At 44.2% G+C, this 20,541-nt stretch overlaps 1 protein-coding gene across 2 annotated transcripts in view; it reads right to left on the bottom strand.

The window, feature by feature from the left end:
* Positions 1-10,325: 10,325 nt before the first annotated feature.
* Positions 10,326-20,541, bottom strand: part of LIMK1 (LIM domain kinase 1) — a 251,007-nt gene continuing 240,791 nt past the window's right edge. For both annotated transcript variants that reach the window (XM_078679557.1, XM_078679558.1), the window contains 2 exons: positions 15,416-15,573; positions 10,326-14,969 (listed from right to left, as the gene is read on the bottom strand). In XM_078679557.1, coding sequence (XP_078535683.1) covers positions 14,807-14,969; positions 15,416-15,573 — 321 coding nt within the window. In that variant the 3' untranslated portion in view covers positions 10,326-14,806. The remainder of the gene's footprint in view (positions 14,970-15,415; positions 15,574-20,541) is intronic.

The following is a 20,541-nucleotide window of genomic DNA, read 5'->3' as shown; positions in this document are numbered from 1 at the left end:
ACTTCCACAGTTACTCACAGGTAATGAATCCCATGCAAAAGGACTTTCCTCCCTGAGCAACAAATAAGGTAAATGATATAAGTATTCATTCAATAATAGACATATTTTAAGACTCAGGTACAGCTGGTGAATAAACAAGGTCAGTACAAGTAAAAAAGTTTTTAAAGTAAGAATCTCGCTTAATTAGTCCATGCTTGGTGTTGTCCAAAAGTAAGAATCTTCCAATAAATCTTGTCCAAGATGGTCATTTATTTCAAATCAAGTGTCAACAAAGTCAAAGGTGCACTACATCCAATCCGTAGCAAAGCAGCCAACACGTGTTTCGTCATGCACCAGTCTGTGCAAATGACTTCATCAGGGCAGCAGTTCCAAAAGAACATACATTTAATTATAATACATCTTCCAAAAGAATTTTAACAAAACGGTGAAAACATCTTAAAAAAGTCAAGCTTCCATTAGTCCAATAGTTTCGAGTATGAAATAAGTAAAGGAATGCAGAACAACACCACTAAAGTGTTATAACGGTAGTAGTGAAAAATACAGCAAGTCACCAGGGTCTGAGATCCACCGCAGTGCACAAATTCACCAAAGAATAAAATATAATAAATATAGTTATATTTCACCTTCTGAAACTATTAATTTTGAAGTCCCAAAATTCTACTTGCCAATATGACGTTAGGCTTGTACACTGAAAAATATTTATGATAACCAAAGCAGGTATATCAAAAATTAAATCAAAGCGTATCAGCCTTCTAGCAAAGTCAATACAAGATACTAGACATTGATCAGTAATATATGGCTCAACGTGACACCCCACCTGAGTTCATAATCAAGTATCACTACCCCTTAAAAAGACACCAGTAATTCGGCTTCAAAAAGTATAGGTGACTCAATATCCCTTACTATAATGCTCACCCGAATTCTTCAGTTATTCCTCACTCCATAATATTGACTAAATCATAAATATTTAATTTCCAAAAGGTAACCTGAAAATAGAAACAGGGGGTAAATATACACCCCAGAACGAATATACTCCACTATCAACAGCAACCCTATATTGCTCACCTATAATTCGAGGTCAGCAACAAGAAAACTCAATATCGATCCAATAACTCCTATCCGTTAGTCCTGTATGCAAAAATAGGAATAACGTGTATATCCTAAATACATCCATTAACATTCAAACCCCATAAGCCCCATTCCGTGTTCAAAATCTCACAGGAAATTGTCCGTAATCAATAGTACCGTTTACGTAGCCTGAAAAAATAATAAATCAATATAAACTACCGGTCATAGATACTAGTTGTAGAGCATAAATAAATCCCATAAAGAGCTAATCGCAAAATATCAACTGTTTGCACCGTATCAGTCTCTAACTGTATTACATGGCGTGCTCCCCGTGCGCCATTACAGAAGCTGTTTATAAAGTCGAAAACAAAATAGGCGCCATCTTGAAACGGTAAAAAGAACCCACTAATACAGGAAAGAAACGTATTACCTAGGCAATCAGTTCTCCCAATAGTATTTGTACCTACTTATGCATTATCTAATGCAATAGTATAAATTATAATGAATTATTAATTTCGTCGATCAACGAGCAATTTTCAGTCCGTAATAAAGTACATCATCACTTTCTATTAGTAATGTACGTCCTACCGTCGGCTTACAGGAGACGCTAAAATAATATTAGTTCCCTTTATCTGAGTCTGATTCATCCTCAAATAAATATAATGTGCGTAAGAGTTACATTATATATGTTAGAATAAGTTTGAAAAATACACTCAGACATAATGGCCAAAGCGATGACATCACTCACCTACGAAACCGCAAGCAGCCCGGGCTGAGCGTGAGAGGGCGGGGGCTGCCGGCGCATGCGCGCTCCGAGCCCCGGCGCCAAAGCGGACTGCGGCATCTGAAGTCCCGGGTCCCAGGAGGGGGCCCGGGTGAAGACCAGCGCTGCGGAGGGAGATCGAGGATCGAGACTGACCCCCTGGCTGACGAGAGACAGAGACACGGAACACACTAAAAGAGCCCGGTGAGTTGGGGGGAGGGGGATGTGTGTGCGTGCGTCTGTCTGTGTGTGTGTGTGTGTGTGTGTGTGTGTTGTGTGTGCCTGCCTGTGCCTGCGTGTGTGCCTGCCTGTTCCTGCGTGTGTGCCTGCCTGTGCCTGCGTGTGTGCCTGCCTGTGCCTGCGTGTGTGCCTGCCTGTGCCTGCGTGTGTGCCTGCCTGTGCCTGCCTGTGCCTGCGTGTGCATGTGTTGTGAACAGCCGGCCGGGATCGGAGCGCGTGACCTGATCCGATTCCGGCCGGCTGCGTGCGCGTGACAGTCTGTTGTCTCTGCCTAGTCCTTGAACGGGAAAAGGACTGAAATGATTGCAATAGATCGCTTTGCGACAGCAGGGGCTTTTGCCCCTGCATCGCAGGCGCGACCTAAAAAGGGAAGGCTTCTGTCCTTGTAAACAATGCAAAGTGTGTAAAATCACAACACATAAACGAGAAATTGACATCAAGAAGGGCACTAAATGGAAAATCAGGCAACATCTCACCTGCAAAAGCACTTATGTAATCTACATTGTGGAGTGGCCATGCAAGATGCGGTATATCGGAAGCACAATCTTCGAAGTGAACAAGAGAATTCTCAAACATGTCCGAGCTACGATACACAAGGATCGCTCAAATGCTGTAGCAAAGCATATGGAAAGATACAATGATGGCAAATGGGAAGCATTGAAATACTGGGCCTTGTAACAAATTCCACAGGCAGAGAGGGAAAGTGTTCGCAAAAAAATCTTGCGACAAAAAGAATCAAGACACATTGTAACGTTCAGAACCCTAGACTCCAGAGGTCTCAACTAAAATGAAGAACTTTATGTACACCTCTAAAAACCATACAAAAGAAAGAGGAAAAATGAAATGAAAAACCAATAAAATACTCACCAGAGTTGGAAAACAAAGCTTGGAAGGTGGAATTACACCAAAAACAATAAAAAAGCAAACAAACAGAATAAGTTATGAGCAGCGAAAACTAATCATTACTGATAATGGGCTAAAATCATTGGTAAATAGAAGAAATGCTCACCAGAGAGCAAAAATCAAGGATATACAAACGGACATAAAACATTGTTGGCCGCAAATGGATAAAAATGAACTATTTAAAAATCACTTCGAAAAATGAGCACATTCATTTCTCTCATAAAACCTGCAGTTTGCAAGTTTTTATAAAAGTTAAACTACACTAACCACAATACACTTTGAAATGAAAACAGGAAGTAACTGTGTGCAATTAGAAATAAAACAACTAAAATAAAACCGCCTTGACTTCTGTACACAAGAGAGTGTGTTTCTCTTATTTATCGCCGCGAGGCAAAAAACACCCGTTTTCATTACTACCAGCGTGGCTCTGCCAGAAGAAACGCACCGCCCATCAAAGAGCGCCGACGTCGAACAAGTGGGCTACATTGTGGCAAAAAAATAAATATATATATATATATATATTACCACAAGATGCCTCTAATTCAAGGACGCCACTCCGACTGGAAGATAAGTTCAACTCTTTATTTGCAAGGAAGCTGCATTACACGGCCGTTTTTCACCATCCCCCCGACGCGTTTCAGAGCTTCAAGCTCCTTCCTCATGGGGCAGCAATTAGGCAAATGACGACGTCACTGCAGCTTTTCATTTTTCCAATTTGCATGCTCTCTCCAGTGAGAGCATGCTGGTAGCTGTAGTGCAGTTCTTCCCCACCGTTAGGGTTCGTTTCTGTTTGCCAATGTTTTGACCTTGCCATTAATTTATTTGTTCAAAAAAGCCCTCCAGTGGGCCCCAGCTGTGATGTTTAGCTCTCTCAATTCTCTGCCTTCCAGCGCCGCTTTCACGTAGGCACAGTCACCATCGTGCGGACCTCGCACCATATTTCAGATAGGCGGTGCATCCTCCGCGGCTGAGGCCGCCGCGCATATATTATCACAAGATGCCTCTAATTCAAGGACGCCACTCCGACTGGAAGATAAGTTCAACTCTTTATTTGCAAGGAAGCTGCATTACACGGCCGTTTTTCACCATTCCCCGACGCGTTTCAGAGCTTCAAGCTCCTTCCTCATGGGGCAGCAATTAGGCAAATGACGACGTCACTGCAGCTTTTCATTTTTCCAATTTGCATGCTCTCTCCAGTAAGAGCATGCTGGTAGCTGTAGTGCAGTTCTTCCCCACCATTAGGGTTCGTTTCTGTTTGCCAATGATTTGACCTTGCCATTAATTTATTTGTTCAAAAAAGCCCTCCGGTGGGCCCCAGCTGTGATGTTTAGCTCCCTCAATTCTCTGCCTTCCAGCGCCGCTTTCACGTAGGCACAGTCACCATCGTGCGGACCTCGCACCATATTTCAGATAGGCGGTGCATCCTCCGCGGCTGAGGCCGCCGCGCATATATTACCACAAGATGCCTCTAATTCAAGGACGCCACTCCGACTGGAAGATAAGTTCAACTCTTTATTTGCAAGGAAGCTGCATTACACGGCCGTTTTTCACCATTCCCCGACGCGTTTCAGAGCTTCAAGCTCCTTCCTCATGGGGCAGCAATTAGGCAAATGACGACGTCACTGCAGCTTTTCATTTTTCCAATTTGCATGCTCTCTCCAGTGAGAGCATGCTGGTAGCTGTAGTGCAGTTCTTCCCCACCGTTAGGGTTCGTTTGTTTGCCAATGTTTTGACCTTGCCATTAGTTTATTTGTTCAAAAAAGCCCTCCAGTGGGCCCCAGCTGTGATGTTTAGCTCCCTCAATTCTCTGCCTTCCAGCGCCGCTTTCACGTAGGCACAGTCACCATCGTGCGGACCTCGCACCATATTTCAGATAGGCGGTGCATCCTCCGCGGCTGAGGCCGCCGCGCATATATTACCACAAGATGCCTCTAATTCAAGGAAGCCACTCCGACTGGAAGATAAGTTCAACTCTTTATTTGCAAGGAAGCTGCATTACACGGCCGTTTTTCACCATTCCCCCGACGCGTTTCAGAGCTTCAAGCTCCTTCCTCATGGGGCAGCAATTAGGCAAATGACGACGTCACTGCAGCTTTTCATTTTTCCAATTTGCATGCTCTCTCCAGTGAGAGCATGCTGGTAGCTGTAGTGCAGTTCTTCCCCACCTTTAGGGTTTGTTTCTGTTTGCCAATGTTTTAACCTTGCCATTAATTTATTTGTTCAAAAAAGCCCTCCAGTGGGCCCCAGCTGTGATGTTTAGCTCCCTCAATTCTCTGCCTTCCAGCGCCGCTTTCACGTAGGCACAGTCACCATCGTGCGGACCTCGCACCATATTTCAGATAGGCGGTGCATCCTCCGCGGCTGAGGCCGCCGCGCATATATTACCACAAGATGCCTCTAATTCAAGGACGCCACTCCGACTGGAAGATAAGTTCAACTCTTTATTTGCAAGGAAGCTGCATTACACGGCCGTTTTTCACCATTCCCCCGACGCGTTTCAGAGCTTCAAGCTCCTTCCTCATGGGGCAGCAATTAGGCAAATGACGACGTCACTGCAGCTTTTCATTTTTCCAATTTGCATGCTCTCTCCAGTGAGAGCATGCTGGTAGCTGTAGTGCAGTTCTTCCCCACCGTTATGGTTCGTTTGTTTGCCAATGTTTTGACCTTGCCATTAATTTATTTGTTCAAAAAAGCCCTCCAGTGGGCCCCAGCTGTGATGTTTAGCTCCCTCAATTCTCTGCCTTCCAGCGCCACTTTCACGTAGGCACAGTCACCATCGTGCGGACCTCGCACCATATTTCAGATAGGCGGTGCATCCTCCGCGGCTGAGGCCGCCGCGCATATATTACCACAAGATGCCTCTAATTCAAGGACGCCACTCCGACTGGAAGATAAGTTCAACTCTTTATTTGCAAGGAAGCTGCATTACACGGCCGTTTTTCACCATTCCCCCGACGCGTTTCAGAGCTTCAAGCTCCTTCCTCATGGGGCAGCAATTAAGCAAATGACGACGTCACTGCTTTTCATTTTTCCAATTTGCATGCTCTCTCCAGTGAGAGCATGCTGGTAGCTGTAGTGCAGTTCTTCCCCACCGTTAGGGTTCGTTTCTGTTTGCCAATGTTTTGACCTTGCCATTAATTTATTTGTTCAAAAAAGCCCTCCAGTGGGCCCCAGCTGTGATGTTTAGCTCCCTCAATTCTCTGCCTTCCAGCGCCGCTTTCACGTAGGCACAGTGACCATCGTGCGGACCTCGCACCATATTTCAGACAGGCGGTGCATCCTCCGCGGCTGAGGCCGCCGTGCATATATTACCACAGGATGCCTCTAATTCAAGGACGGCACTCCGACTGGAAGATAAGTTCAACTCTTTATTTGCAAGGAAGCTGCATTGCACGGCCGTTTTTCACCATTCCCCCGACACGTTTCAGAGCTTCAAGCTCCTTCCTCATGGGGCAGCAATTAGGCAAATGACGACGTCACATATATATATATATATATATATATATGTTCAGCCTATTTTAAGGGCAGGCGGAAACAACCAAAGTATACACTGATGTTAAAGGAAAAACTATATTCAATTGTCCACTTCAAGAATTAGACATTGGATTACATCCAAGAGCAGTTCCTCCAGAATACGTATTTGATTAGCAATAGGAGATGAATGATTGTGTGATAATTTAAGTAGGAAACAGTTTACATATTGTTCAAAGATAAACTTGGAAAATTTGAAGGATTTAAAAATAAAATCATCTTAAATAAGAAGCAATTCCTTGGTCAAATAATGGGGAGTTTATACTTAACATACAGGGAGAGAATAAATAAAGCTTTGGGTCAATTATTTAAGATGGACATTATTGAACCAAGAACTCAGGCTAATTATCAATTTGAATTTGAATTTAAAAACATTTGTACAGCGCACTTTCACCCAGCGGTTTCATGGCGCTATTTAAGTTGCAGTGGACGGCAGCAGATGGATGGGATTAGACAGAGTAAGCTTGCGCAAATAAGAGGGTTTTGAGTTCCCTCCGGAACAGAGTGTAAGAGGGCGTAGTGCGGAGGGCAACAGGGAGAGAATTCCAGAACGCTGGGGCCAGGACAGCGAACCTCGCTCCACCAGCCCTCTGTTTTTTAAAACGGGGGGTGACTAAGAGGGCCATGTGAGAGGAGCGTAGTTCTCTGCCTGGGAGGTAAGGCACGATGGCAGAGCATATAAATTTAGGGGCGGTGCCTGATCTAGCCTGAAAAGTAAGGCAGCCAAGTTTAAAAGGGCACGCTCTCGCACCGGCAGCCAGTGTAGAGCTTTAAGTAGTGGACTGGCCCGATGATATTTAGGGAGGCCATGAATCAGGCGGGCAGCCTGATTCTGCACCAGTTGCAGACGGTGGATCGCGTAGGCTGGGGCCCCATTGTATATAGCATTACCATAATCAATACGGGACAGTACCATGGCCATGACAATGATTTTCAGAGCCGGGAGGGAAAAGAAGCGAGAGACTTTTCTAATTATTCTTAAGGAGAAGAAACAAGAAGAAACGACTGAACCAATATGTGAATGGATAGAAAGTTGTGAATCTAAGAGAATCCCAAGGGTTTTAACTTTAGGGACAGGGAGTGGAGGGGCACCAAGTGAGGGGGGCCAGAAGGAAGGGGACCATGGACTGCAACCACCTCCGGTCAAGACCAACTCGGTCTTGTCTGGATTGAGTTTGAGGTGGTTGCAGTTCATCCAATCCTGGATGAACGTCATGACTGACTGGACGTTCTGGGCAGATGAAGGGGAGTGGGAAAGGTTGAAGATTAGCTGGAGGTCATCGGCATAATTAAACACCGTGACCTCCAGCTGCTGTAACATAAAAATGAGGGGGTAAATGTATAGATTAAATAAAAGGGGGGAGAGTGACGATCCCTGAGGAACCCCGCACTCCACCTTATGGGAGGCCGCGGCGAAGCCGGCCAGATGGACCGCTTGAGTTCTCCCCGCCAAGAAGGACTCAAGCCACGAGAGGGCCAAGCCCTCTATGCCCGCCGCCCTGACACGGCTGAGAAGGATGGAATGGTCCACCGTGTCAAAAGCGGCGGACAGATCTAAAAGTATCAGGGCTTGTGGTACGTTGGTATCAATACCCTCCCGAAGCCTGTCCATCACCGAGATTACCACCTTCTCCGTGGAGTGCAGGGGCCTGAACCCAGCTTGGCAAGGGGAGAGGCAATGATTTGCCTCTACGTGGGCACTCAGGGTAGTCGTGACGTGAGTCTCAAGGACTTTAGCTAGATAAGGCAGGAGGGAGATAGGACGATACCTACGGTTTTCCCTCTAAAGTGATCTGCGGAGTTATGATTAAGTATTGCCTTACCGTGACCAAGAAACACTATTTGGATAGATAGTTTGCCCTACTTCCCATAACATTCATTTCTATTATCCGGAGCAATGGTGTTTTCAGCATCTGACCTTGCTAAAGTTAGCCATCATATAATGTTAATAGAAGAATCATACCGTCTCACAGCACTTGTTGCACTGGAAGGGTCTTTATATAATACAATAATGGTGTTTGCATTGTTAGTGTGGAAGCAGTATTCCAGAGAATTATGAGGAGTGATTTGAAAGAGTTGGAAAGTGCCAAAGCCTTCCAAGATGAAGGCTCAGCCGCCCAGGCGCCTGAGAACTACGGTACCTTGTAGGGTCCTGCAACTCTCAGGGCTAAGAAAACACTGCAAGAAACCTGCAGCTGAAGGCAGCGAGGTTTGCTCACTTGGGGCTGCCTTTTCTCAAGTTTGTGTGTTCCTGGCTGCTTCTCCCTGCTCATCCAGCACTAAAATGGCAATCACGTATGTAAGGGTTATCAGCTGCCTTTCAAATTGCTCCTCAGTTAGTTCAGGTTTTCATTCTTTTTTCATTTCTATCATGGCTGTTTCTTCCTTGGTTCCTACCTGGTTTTCCCAATCCATTATGTTTCCTGTCATGTAATGTTTAATGCCATTTCATTTTCCTGATCTGTTACTATAGAAGGGTTTCAGTGTAGTTGGAGAGAGCATCATAACATTGCAATGTTCCTGATCTGGGTTCTTCGCTTCAATAGCATTCCACTGTCGGAATCCTGATTCCTTCAAACCTTTAAATCCTTCATCAAGCAAGGAGTTGTTTTACAGCTTTAGCTTTTTCCTCCTGAGAAGGTGACAGCATCTCGAAGGTGCTTGCCTACCACATATTCCAGTGTGGTGACAGTGTGGTTTTCAGAAACCTTACCTTGGACAGCAGAAGACAAGGACCTCGCACAGCAGAAGACAAGGATCCGGATTACTAGTAAACAACCAGCCCTGAAAAGTTTTCAATAAGAATAAAGACGGAACATGATACTTTAAGGCGAGTATTAAGTGCTTTGAAAAAACTCTGGATCGAATGTAGTAAGCGCAAGCTTGGGTGAACATAAGTTGAGTATTTGGGATATCCTACTTCCAAGGTTGATGATTGTTCAACCAAAAGAAGATCATGTATGAGCAAATGCTGGTGCTCTCAATTTGACAAAACAAAAAAGTGAATGTAACTCTTGGGCCATAAAGAGTTTAGTGGCAATATGAAATGTGCACATGGGAATAAACAAGAAGAGTGTTTACCCAAGATTAAGCAAGATATGCACACCATGTTTCTATCTATTTACACTGGGAAAACGTGTGGTTTGACCTGGATGTGGATGCGTGTGGATATATCACTGTTGCACAAAAAGAAGAGACCTATAGAACAACAGTGTATTGATTGTTTGAATAATATGAATGAAACACTTTGGTAACTGACTTTCCAAAATGTTATGTATCAATAGATTCTTTAGCCCTAAAGAAGTGGGATAAATCGTGAAACACGTTAGCTAAGTACAGCATTGGAAATGTACCAAGGATAAAAAGCAGAAGTTAAGTAATGATTTCATTCTGAATGTAAGATATATCAAGAACTAACCCAAGAATGTGTTCAGAAATTCAATAAAAAGGAAAGAGTCAAGCAATCTCACGTGATGGATTACATAGAATGACATGGTACCTCAATGAATCAGAACGCAGCTAAGGAAAAAGGCAAACCTACACATCTGATGGGAGTAGTTACACACTAGAAACAATGGAATACACAAGATACAGTTACTTTTAAGAGGGCCGTATTAAGCTGAAATAAGTTAACTGTGTATTTAAAAAAAAGAAACATTACAAAATAGAGCTCTAACCCCTGGCCATCCAAAAACAACTAACATTTAAGACACAAAAGTCGAACACAACTGATTTCAACGTATTCAACTCTACATGCACAGCCATGTGCATGTAGAGTTCCATATTTACCCCTCAGATAAAGCAGACACCACACGTCAGGAAGGCTGGGAAAAGTAGCATTTATTTCTCTGAACTTAAATTACATTACAAAAGTTACCCTTCCCAGCTCTTTGATTATCATTGTGGTTACTTCCAGGTCAAAGTGCGCTAAGAGCGCTTCACAGTTTGAATTAACTTCCTGTAATTACGAACGGAGGCCAAGTAGCCTGTCTGAGCGGCATGAAAAAATAACGTATTCTTCTCTTTCATTTTGCATAAACATAACCCAAATAAAGAGATTATGAAAAAGCCTTGCACTGCAGGAAACCAATCCATCAGCATGTGTTTTCCCCACAGTGCAAGGTTAAAAGCAAGGCACCTCTTAGTTCCAAGGAGGTTCAGTGTATGGAAAAAGCGTGCAGGCTTCCTGTGGCACAGGCAAAACGTTGTTGCGAATAACCCACTTTATGGGCCTTTCGGCTAACCCCCAGAGTGGCTGATCAGACAAGTGGTTTGTAGAATTTGAGAACTTTGCACACTTTTACCAACTTTCCTCATCTTTCTAGCATTCTCTGATTTATTTCCAGTTCTTGTTTAAAATGTATGATGTTTTGACTTCCTCTCTCCAAAAAACAATGTTGCTCTCAATAAATCTTCCAGATGTTTTTCCCTATTTACCCTAATGGAACTCCCAAATCTTGGCTAGACCTAATATTTATTTGATATTTACTACATGTATTTACAAAGCGGTGTCCTAGCCCCAAATGGCAGTAGAGGGTTTGGCAAAGAATCACTCCTGGCTTCAAAGAAGTTTGGGTCAAAGAACCAGAAGTGTGAGAATTGGCTGGAAGGAAGACAGTTTAGTAGAATTCTTATGATTTTTAAGATTGAGACTCCCTTAAACTCAAAAGGTCTTAGACAATGACCGGCATGAGCCTAGGTTTGCAAGTGTAGGTGACCAGACAACTCAAGGTTAGATTTAATACCATGTGTCCAGCCCAGTTATGCAAGGTTATGTGAATATGTATAGCACACGACTTGCCCACTATGGCATTCTGGCAAAGACTATTCCAGGGTTATATATTTTAATTTAGTCCAATTGGATCAGTTAAAGTGAAACAAGACTACATCTCCTAGAATTGATTGTGAAAACAGCTGTGTGGCCCAGAAATCAAAACTGTGACTTTAGCCATCATATTTATTTTTTAATTTATATGTTTTATGGTACCAAAGGATTGCTTTTATCCAAAATAATCTGGCATAAAATGATCCAGGCATTAGTATGAAACTCAAAGGAACGTTTATTTGGGGGCGAGAAACCGTTTAGAAACCACCATAGGCTTTGTCTGGCCTCATGTCCCTCTTCAAAAGAGAGGGGGGTGTAGAATGGTCTGAATTAATATGCTACTGTTCGTTTTTCTTGAGTGAACGACCAGGTCTGCATGTGCACAAGTGGGGCAATGTTGCCACTGCCTGCACGTTATTTACACTGCACCACACATGCAAATAGACCAGATAAAGGTGGGAGATGCTAATTTGTTTAAGGAAAAATTGTATTATATTTATTTCTCCTGCCAAAAACTCCATCCATTCCAATGCAAGTTCTTGGGGAAATTAAATCTGCTTGATTTTGGTCTGCAAATTTTTCTCTAAGATACTCTTAAATGTTGGCATTTAAACAGGAGTGGTCTGTGTTTGTGTGCAAGTCGTATATCCACCTTAAATGAGTGTACTAGCACTGTTAATGTGCAAGCATGCAACTATGCATACATATTCCACAGGTCTACAATTGTAGATATGCGTTTGCAAGAGTCGCAGAGACGGAGAGTGTGTGACAAGCAACAGCACCGGAGGATAACAACTAACATGCCTCTGATGCTAGGGAGACACTCAGGTGACAGCACAAGCTGCACCGTGCTTGGATTTAAGGTGCCAGTGCATGGACTTGTGAAGCGGGTTAGTCTAATGTAAGTACATTTTCTGGTGGTGCATGGAATTTCTGGGTCAGGTGTTAGCACATGGGCCGTGACGTGTCTGTGGGTAAGGTGACAACACAGCTTGTGCTGCAAGGTATTTGTATTTGAGGTGACAACACATGAGCTTCTGCTGTGGGTGTTGATGTGTGAGGTCACATTATGGGCTTCTTTAAAGAAGGGATCTATTTGATCCATTTTCCTGGAGAAAGCACAGAGCTTGAACTGTGGATCTGCTCGTTCTGCCTGTGCGACAGTTTGGTCATATGTACTCCTATACCACCTTGCGACAAGGGCGAGGAGGCCCTCTGGCGCTCCATTGGCAGGAGAGACAAGCTTTTACCGACAAGTAAAGACATTTACAGCCGACTTTTCACACTCCAAATGTACACATAAATATTTACAAACAGAAGCGTACCACCACAGGGCACACATGTGAGATACACGATACATATAACATCAGTGTGAGCTGTCCTTAGAGCTTGAGATTTTTACCCCGAGTGTACCCTTTCCTTAAGCTGCCAGATTTCCACAGATGGTCTATTCTGCTCCATAGAAATCCTTTGTAGTTAGACATGACTGCAATTTGAATCAATGCCTGGGGGTGAAGAACTCTGGGTCCTTAAAGGGGCAAACCAGTGAAGAGAAAATATTTTTCTCTTTACCTTGGCCTCAATCTCTAATAATCATCAACAACAGGTACTCTGGAATGTTGCTTTATTTGGGGACATTGACATTTGTTTCACTGGTTTGCCCATTAAGAGGCCTATTATACTGTCTGGTATTTGAAGGCGTTCACTGATATCTCAAGACATTTTCAGAGGAGGAGACAGGTTTGGAGTCTCCACAGTGTCGACAGGACTCTCTCCTTGGCTAATGTGGTCCAGAGAGGAGACAGGAAACTGATCACAAAGAGGCACCCAAGCGACCAAACCCTGGGATTACAAATGAAGACGTAGTGTGTGGACAGCCATACAGTCCCAGGGCATGTAATACTCGCCTCTGCCCGGGGAGCCGTCCAGATCCACAAATGCTATCTCTTGGGATATTCCATCACTTGCACGCTCCTGGTCAGTCCTACTTACCAAGTAATGGAACAATAGTTCCCAAAGGTCCTCAAACCAGTTTAACACTCACCATTAGATGGAATATTCCATCCTAGGATTTAAGGGGTGAATTCCCTGATGTGTTTTTTGATGATGAGTTCTGGGTGGGTCGGCGAGGGGATTCTGAAATTTTATGTGTTGAGATTACCCATGTTGGAACTCCTAGGGCTAGACTCTTCACTAAGTTATGAGATGTTTTCCTTTGGTGGGAGAGTGGGAGTCAGGTAGGTAGCAAGCCATCTTATCTTTGGTGCCCCCTGTGAAACGTTACTGAATGGCTATACCCACTATCTCATAAATGAGACAACCAATGGAAATGAGATGTAAACTTGGTTCGATCTGCGACATAGTGGTGCAGTTCAGTGCCATGAGGTCAAGTCTTGCATGTACTTGATTGCACATCCAGCTCTAGGGGTTTGCCAGGGCTATAACTCTTATCATGGGACTGCACAGCCCAAGGGTGAGGAAGATAGGGTTCCCGCATCCAGTCTGGTATGGGACATCCAATGCCAGCGTGGTTAGGGGCAGGTTGCCCTGCTCAGTTACATGATGCTTCTTCACAGGCAAGAGGCACAGAGGTTATGGACTTAAATCACAGGGACCAATCAACATAGTTTCCCTTAAGTACCTCACAACTCTTAGCACAGAGGTGTCAAAGGCAAGATCTTCCCCACTTTGTAAGGGGACATCCTTCCCTCTGGGGCTCTAGGGGTCCAGAAAGGGAAACTGTTGCTTCTACTCTATGCTAGAAAGGACCATTCTGGGCTAGCCCCCCCATTAAATGAATGGAAGACTGTTCCTCACACTGGAGTGCTTGGGTCCTTGAACGTTGGCAGTTCTCACTACCGCATCTCTGAGGGTTGAGCCACCCAAAAGAGACATTGAACGTGGAGTATGTCAAACTCTCGAGGTACTGCAGAAAATTAGTAGGAGTTTACAAGAGATTTTTGAGACTGGTATCACCCTGTTTTCTTTTGGAAAAAAAAAAAGACACTTGTCCATTGACACCAGGAGGCTGCCATCCCCCGAATGTACGGTTTGAAGAGAGGGCCATACGTGGCACCTAGCCTGATTGTAATGCACTGATTTGAGTTTAACACAAGCATTTCCATTTCACAAGCATTCTCCTTCAAAGTCTCAAAACACATTTTGAAATGTGGTTGCCCAATCTGGACAAAGGTCTTGGATAGGATTCCTGGTGTTGGCTGTGTCTGACCTCTGCTGGTGAAGGACCCCAGGCCCTGGTTAAGGGTGAGGTGGGTTTTCAGAGGTCACGTGCAAGGAAGGTCTCTCTCCATCGCGCAGAGCAGGGAGTGAGGGCAGTCTGTGAGGTTCGCAGAGATTAAGGGGCCTATGGATGCTAAAGTGTTTGTGCCCAGGCTCTCCGAGTGCTCTCTTTCCATTGTCTATTTCTCTTGCTCCCCGAGCTTCTCCATTCTTCGACTTCAGTGTCCCTCGCTTCTTCAGTCGGGAACTTCAGGATGCACAGCAAGGTCGCTCTCACCACGCTTATGTGTTTCCCAAAATTGCCTTGCCAGCTGCTCCATCTGGGAGCCGAGAGGGAGGTTAATCTCCAAGTGCATGAGGAGGTTTTCAAGCCATCGCTCCAGGGTTACAAAGGAAGGTCTAGGAGAGAGAATGAAGAATGAGAACAGAACTTGGAAAGATATATTAAACATTCTTTAAACAAAACATATATACTACAAACAAACAATACGCTACACAAAGAAGACCGAGATTGCATAACCTGCTACAGCGGTCCGAGCAACACAGTACAGTGGTCTGTGTGCCAGACTCTGGTGGTCAGTTGGACCTTTAACGTTCACGACAATCTATGTTCGCGTACATCTTTAGCCAGTATAAAAGAGTGCATGCACTGACTCAGCGCTTGTGTGATGTTTCCCCTAGTAAATTTTGTGTTTGCAAAAAAATGTATGAACTTAAAACAGCACTGAAAATAGCAGAACCACAGGGCATGTTTGCAGTAAAAACTCGAGGAGCAACAACAGGTGTGGACTGAAATCCATGTGAAGGAAAAAAAAACAGAAACGGTCTGCATGCCAGATCCTCACCGCTTTTCAGGGTCCAGATCACAACAGAGGACGGCAATAGGGTAGAAGCTGGGTGGACAGCTGGGAGGACAGAAGCGGTCCAGGAAACCTCGTACATTCAGGCCAAAGTCCATGGTCCTGGGAAGGTAATCTGGATCAGCACTTACCCGTCCAATGATCTGGTGGATAAAGAGATAGGAATCATGACCCAAGGCATGCACAATTCACCAACAAAGTAATTAAAAATAAAAGAAAATATTAAAAAATATGTTTTCTATCAAATAGGACAGCCCACAACAAGCTTTCAGTTAATGAATGATAAAATAAATGTGAATTTCTAGTGTTCCCTGTAAACAGTGGTTCTTCATACAAAGTGTTTTCACAAAGTGCTGGCACATAGATTGTGTATAAATGTGGTTTACTTTAGACTGGATAGAATTCATGGCACAGTGGTGTAGGACTTCCATACAGTGATACAGTAGAAAATTAAGGTAGCATTACCAGAGATAGGAATTCCTCAGATTTTTCACCATTAACAACTCTGCGCCCATTTGACGAATCTCCACAAAGCTTTCCAGACCCATTGCTTTTTCTACATTGGTAGAGAATGGAAAGTTTTGCGTTGAGGTGTTTGGTCAAGGGGAGCAAAGAAAAAGGATGGGGGAGGGTGGGGGGTGACAATACACTTTTGGGCACCAATACATTTTTCCATGGACTTTGTACCCACTCGTAGCGGGCAAATGCCTGTCGGATTTCTATAAAATTCGACAGGATTACACATTATGGTGTGCAGATGATCCTTTTGCATACTACATTTAAGTAGGATAAGTATTTGGTACATTATAGGGCATTTTAACTTAGTGATATCTGTTGTGACAGTACTTTCACGAAAGGTTGTGGTATTTCACAGAAATACTGCGGTACGGAGAGATGACAAGGCATTATGTGATTGGCTAATGACAGCCTTTACAAAAGTTGAAGGCTGCCAAGTTGTTTTTAGGTGTATTTTGGCTGTGTTCTGCGTTACACCTTTAGATATACATAAGCATTAGGTTTGATATTTTTCTCCTATCTATTACCACTTTATTAAAGTGGAAATCGGTAGGTAAAAGTATTTATAAAATATTTAAGTATCTATATATATATTTTTTTTAATGTACGGAATACCGCAGTACTTCCTAGGAAGTACTGCAGTACTTAAAAACAAATCATCATTTCTTAAAATATTTTAAATGAACTGTACTACACTATACTTTATGTAGTGTACTACAGTGTATTTTCACTTCTGAACATAATTATATCTTCTAAAAAAAAGTCTATGAAGTACTGCGGTAATACTTACAAATTACATCACTACTTGTTTTTTTTTATGTGCAGTTCTCCCCTAAACTGCTGGTAAAATTTAAAGAAAATTATAAATAGATTTCTCTAACTATTATCAATTTCCTAAAGTTTTAATAGATCAGAAACAACAATAAAACCTAATACTTACCTATATATAAGGCCCTAACCCAGAACGCAGCGAAAGAGTGCTAAAAAACTACATGGCTGCCTTTTACGTTTTGGAAGGACAGCCATTAGCCAAACAGATACGGCCTTTAGTTGGCATGTACTGTGGTACACCTAAAAGTAACAGCAACACGATATATTACTATGCACTTTAACACTTATAACTTAAACACTGCTTGCACTATTTACATCTAATACCAAAAATTTACATTTACACCTCATAATGCATATTCCTTGCACATTACATCTACACCCGTTCACCCACTTTAACACTACATCTGCTTCAAGCACCACACTTCCCTGTACACACCTCCACTCTATGCCACTCCACTCCAATCTATGCCAGGAGTGGCCCGTGCAGGTAAGAGCGGTGAGCTGGGGGAAGGGGGTTTGACAGATGACGAGGGAAAATGAATTACTTATTTAATATTCCTTCATCTTAGTCTATCAAGTTCCCCCCACCCTGCCCCACCGCTCTTACCTGCACGAGCCACTCCTGACCTATGCTACTATACTCAATACCACTCCATTCTATTTCAATACACTATACACTACTACACTCTACAGTAATCTACAGTACGCCACTGCACTCTACGCTACTGCACTCTACGCTACTCCACACTACGCTACTCCACTCTACCACGCTCCACTCTACTTCTAAACACTCTAAACCACTCCACCGTATGCTATTACACTCTACGCCACTCCATTATACGACACTACAGTGTATGTCACTACAATGTACGCCCCTCCACTATACGCTACTGCACTCTACCCTATTCCACTGTACGCTGTTCCAATCTGTGCCACTCCGTTCTATGGCACTCAACTGTACATCACTGCAGTGTACTCTATTCTACTGTTACGCTACTCCACTCCCTGCCACTCCATCATGTGCCACTTAAGTAAACACCGCACCACTCTACTCTACTCTACTCAAATGTACGCCACTCCACTGTATGCTACTGCAGTGTACCCTATTTCACTGTACAACACACTGCTCTATGCTATTCCACTATATGGCACTCCAGTCTACGTCACTCCACTGTACGCCACTACATTCATGTTGTTACACTCTACACCACTCCACTGTATGCTACTCCACTGTATCCCACTTTACGCCACTACAGTCTTCGCTATTCTGCTCTACGCCACTCCACTGTATGACCCTCCATGGTACGCAACTCCACTCTACGCTAGTCCAATGTATGCAGCTTCACTCGACGGCACTATACTCCAAGCTGTTCCACTCTATGACACTCGATTCTAAGACTGTCTAATTTACGCCACTCCACTGTGCGCTATTCGATTCTAACCAACTCTGCTATATACTATTGCAAACTATGTAACTCCACTCTACCTGACTCCACTCTATCCCACTCCACTATATGCTATTTTACTATATGCCACTACACTCTACACTACTCCATGGAATGCTGTTCCACTCTCCGCCAATCCACAGGTTGCTATTTCACTTTATGCAACCAAACTCTATGCCACTGAACTTTACACTATTCTACTGTACACCACTACTCAACTCCACTCCACTCTAATGGATGCTACTGCACTGTATGCCACTTCACCTTATGCTATTCCACCCTATTATTCTACACTGTACACCACTCCACTCTACACTGTTCCACTCTATGCCACTCCACTGTAAACCACTCCACTGTACAATGTTTCACTGTATGGCACTCCATTGTATGCTATTACAATGCACGCCACTACAGTTTACGGCATTCCACTCTGCGCTATTGTATTATTAACCACTCCATTCTATGCCACTAAACTACGGTATTCCACTGTGTGACACTCCACTTGAAACCACTCCAGTGTAAGCCACTTCACTCTATGCTATTCCAGTGTACGCCACTACATTTTCAGGCACACCACTCTACGCCACTCCGCTATACGCTATTTTATTTCTACATCACTTTACTCTACCCTATTTCACTGTATGCCACTCCACTCTATGCTACAACAGTCAACACCACACAACACCACTCCACTCCACTCCACGGCACTTTACTGATGCTACCCCACTCCACTGTACGCCACTACAGTGAACGCTATTCCACTCTAAACCACTCCATGCAACTCTACTGCAGCTCCACTCTATGGCATGCCACCCTACACCACTGAACTCTACGCTATTCCCCTCTATGCCATCCCACTCTACACAATTAGACTGTACGCAACTACACTCTACCCATCTACACTCTATGCTATTCCACTCTACACAAATGCACTCTATGCAACTCCACTCTACAACACACCATTGTGCGATACTCCACTCTACCCCACTCCACTGTAGTCAACTCTGCTGTACGCCACTCAACACTATTCCACTTTATGCCACTCCATTTGATACCACCTCACTGTACGCAACTCCACCGTACGCAACTCCACTGTACGCAACTCCCCTCAATTACACTCTACACTATTCTGCTGTACGCCGCTCCATTCTATTCCATTCACTGTACGCCACTCCAATCTATGCTACTCTATTGTGCGCTATTCCAATGTACGGAACTCTGGTGTATGCCATTTCACTCAAAGCTATTACACTGTACGCCATGAGAAACGTCCAGAACACATGGCCAGAGCCCTGAGTCCCACAACACTGCAAGTGTAACCACGCTTGCCCGAACAACGTATCTGCCTTAACCACGCATATGCGCGGTTGAGGCAGATGCGCTCTAGTGTTCAGGATGGGCGGGGGCTCGGGGAGAAGTGTCAGAACAGGAAGCTCAGGATACAGACAGGTAAGTGGGGCCGGCGTCAGGTTTGGGGGTCGATTTGGGGGAGGTCGGGTCTCCGGGTACTTTAGGGAAGGGAGCAGGTTTTAGGGCTCAGTGAGGGGGAGTGGGTTGGGGTACTTTTAAGAAGGAGGCAGGTTCTTAGGGATCAGGGCGGGGGGAGGGGAAGGGGAAGGGTAGTTTTAAGGGCTACATTTGGGTGGAAGTTTTTTTTTAATGGGGCAGGTTTGGGGCTCAGGATGGGTGGGGCGTCTAGTTTTATTAATTGGGTGCAGGATTTTAGGGCACAGGGCACTGGAAGGGGTTGTGGTAGTTTCAGGGACAGCGCGAGGGGGCGGGGTATATGTTATTGGGCAGGGTTTTATGCCTTAGGACAGGGGGAGGGAAATGGGTAATTTTCAGGGCAGGTAGAGGTTTGTAATTTAGGGCTTAGGGCAGGGGTAGGGGCGTAGTGGCGAAGTTAACCACGCATTGCCCCTTACCATTCATGCCGTTACAACGAAATTGTGTGGTAAAGAAATGCCTGGTTAACCATCAGGCAAACGCAGCTAGAATCCCTCTGGCACAACCCTAAAATAAAATACAGAAACAACACACTACACATGCCAACTTGGTACGGACACGGCATAACCACAGTAAGCCAGCTGCAGCACAAGGGTACTCAAGCCACCTTTGACACACTCAAGGAACAACACAAGTTTGGAAGCGCAGAGCTTTATAACTTCCTAAAGATAAGAGTAGCAATCACCAAAGCTAACATAACTAAGCGCACACCATCATTACTGCAATATGCCACGAGCCTAAACATAATAGGACACCAAGTAGCACACATGTACAAAGCCCTGTGCCCCAAGACCTCTGAACTTAACAACAGAA

The sequence above is a fragment of the Lissotriton helveticus genome, chromosome 3_1, assembly GCF_964261635.1.
Source record: "Lissotriton helveticus chromosome 3_1, aLisHel1.1, whole genome shotgun sequence".
Taxonomy (NCBI): domain Eukaryota; kingdom Metazoa; phylum Chordata; class Amphibia; order Caudata; family Salamandridae; genus Lissotriton; species Lissotriton helveticus.
The sequence above is the reverse complement of the archived record's forward strand: the minus strand, read 5'-3'. Positions and strand labels throughout refer to the sequence as shown.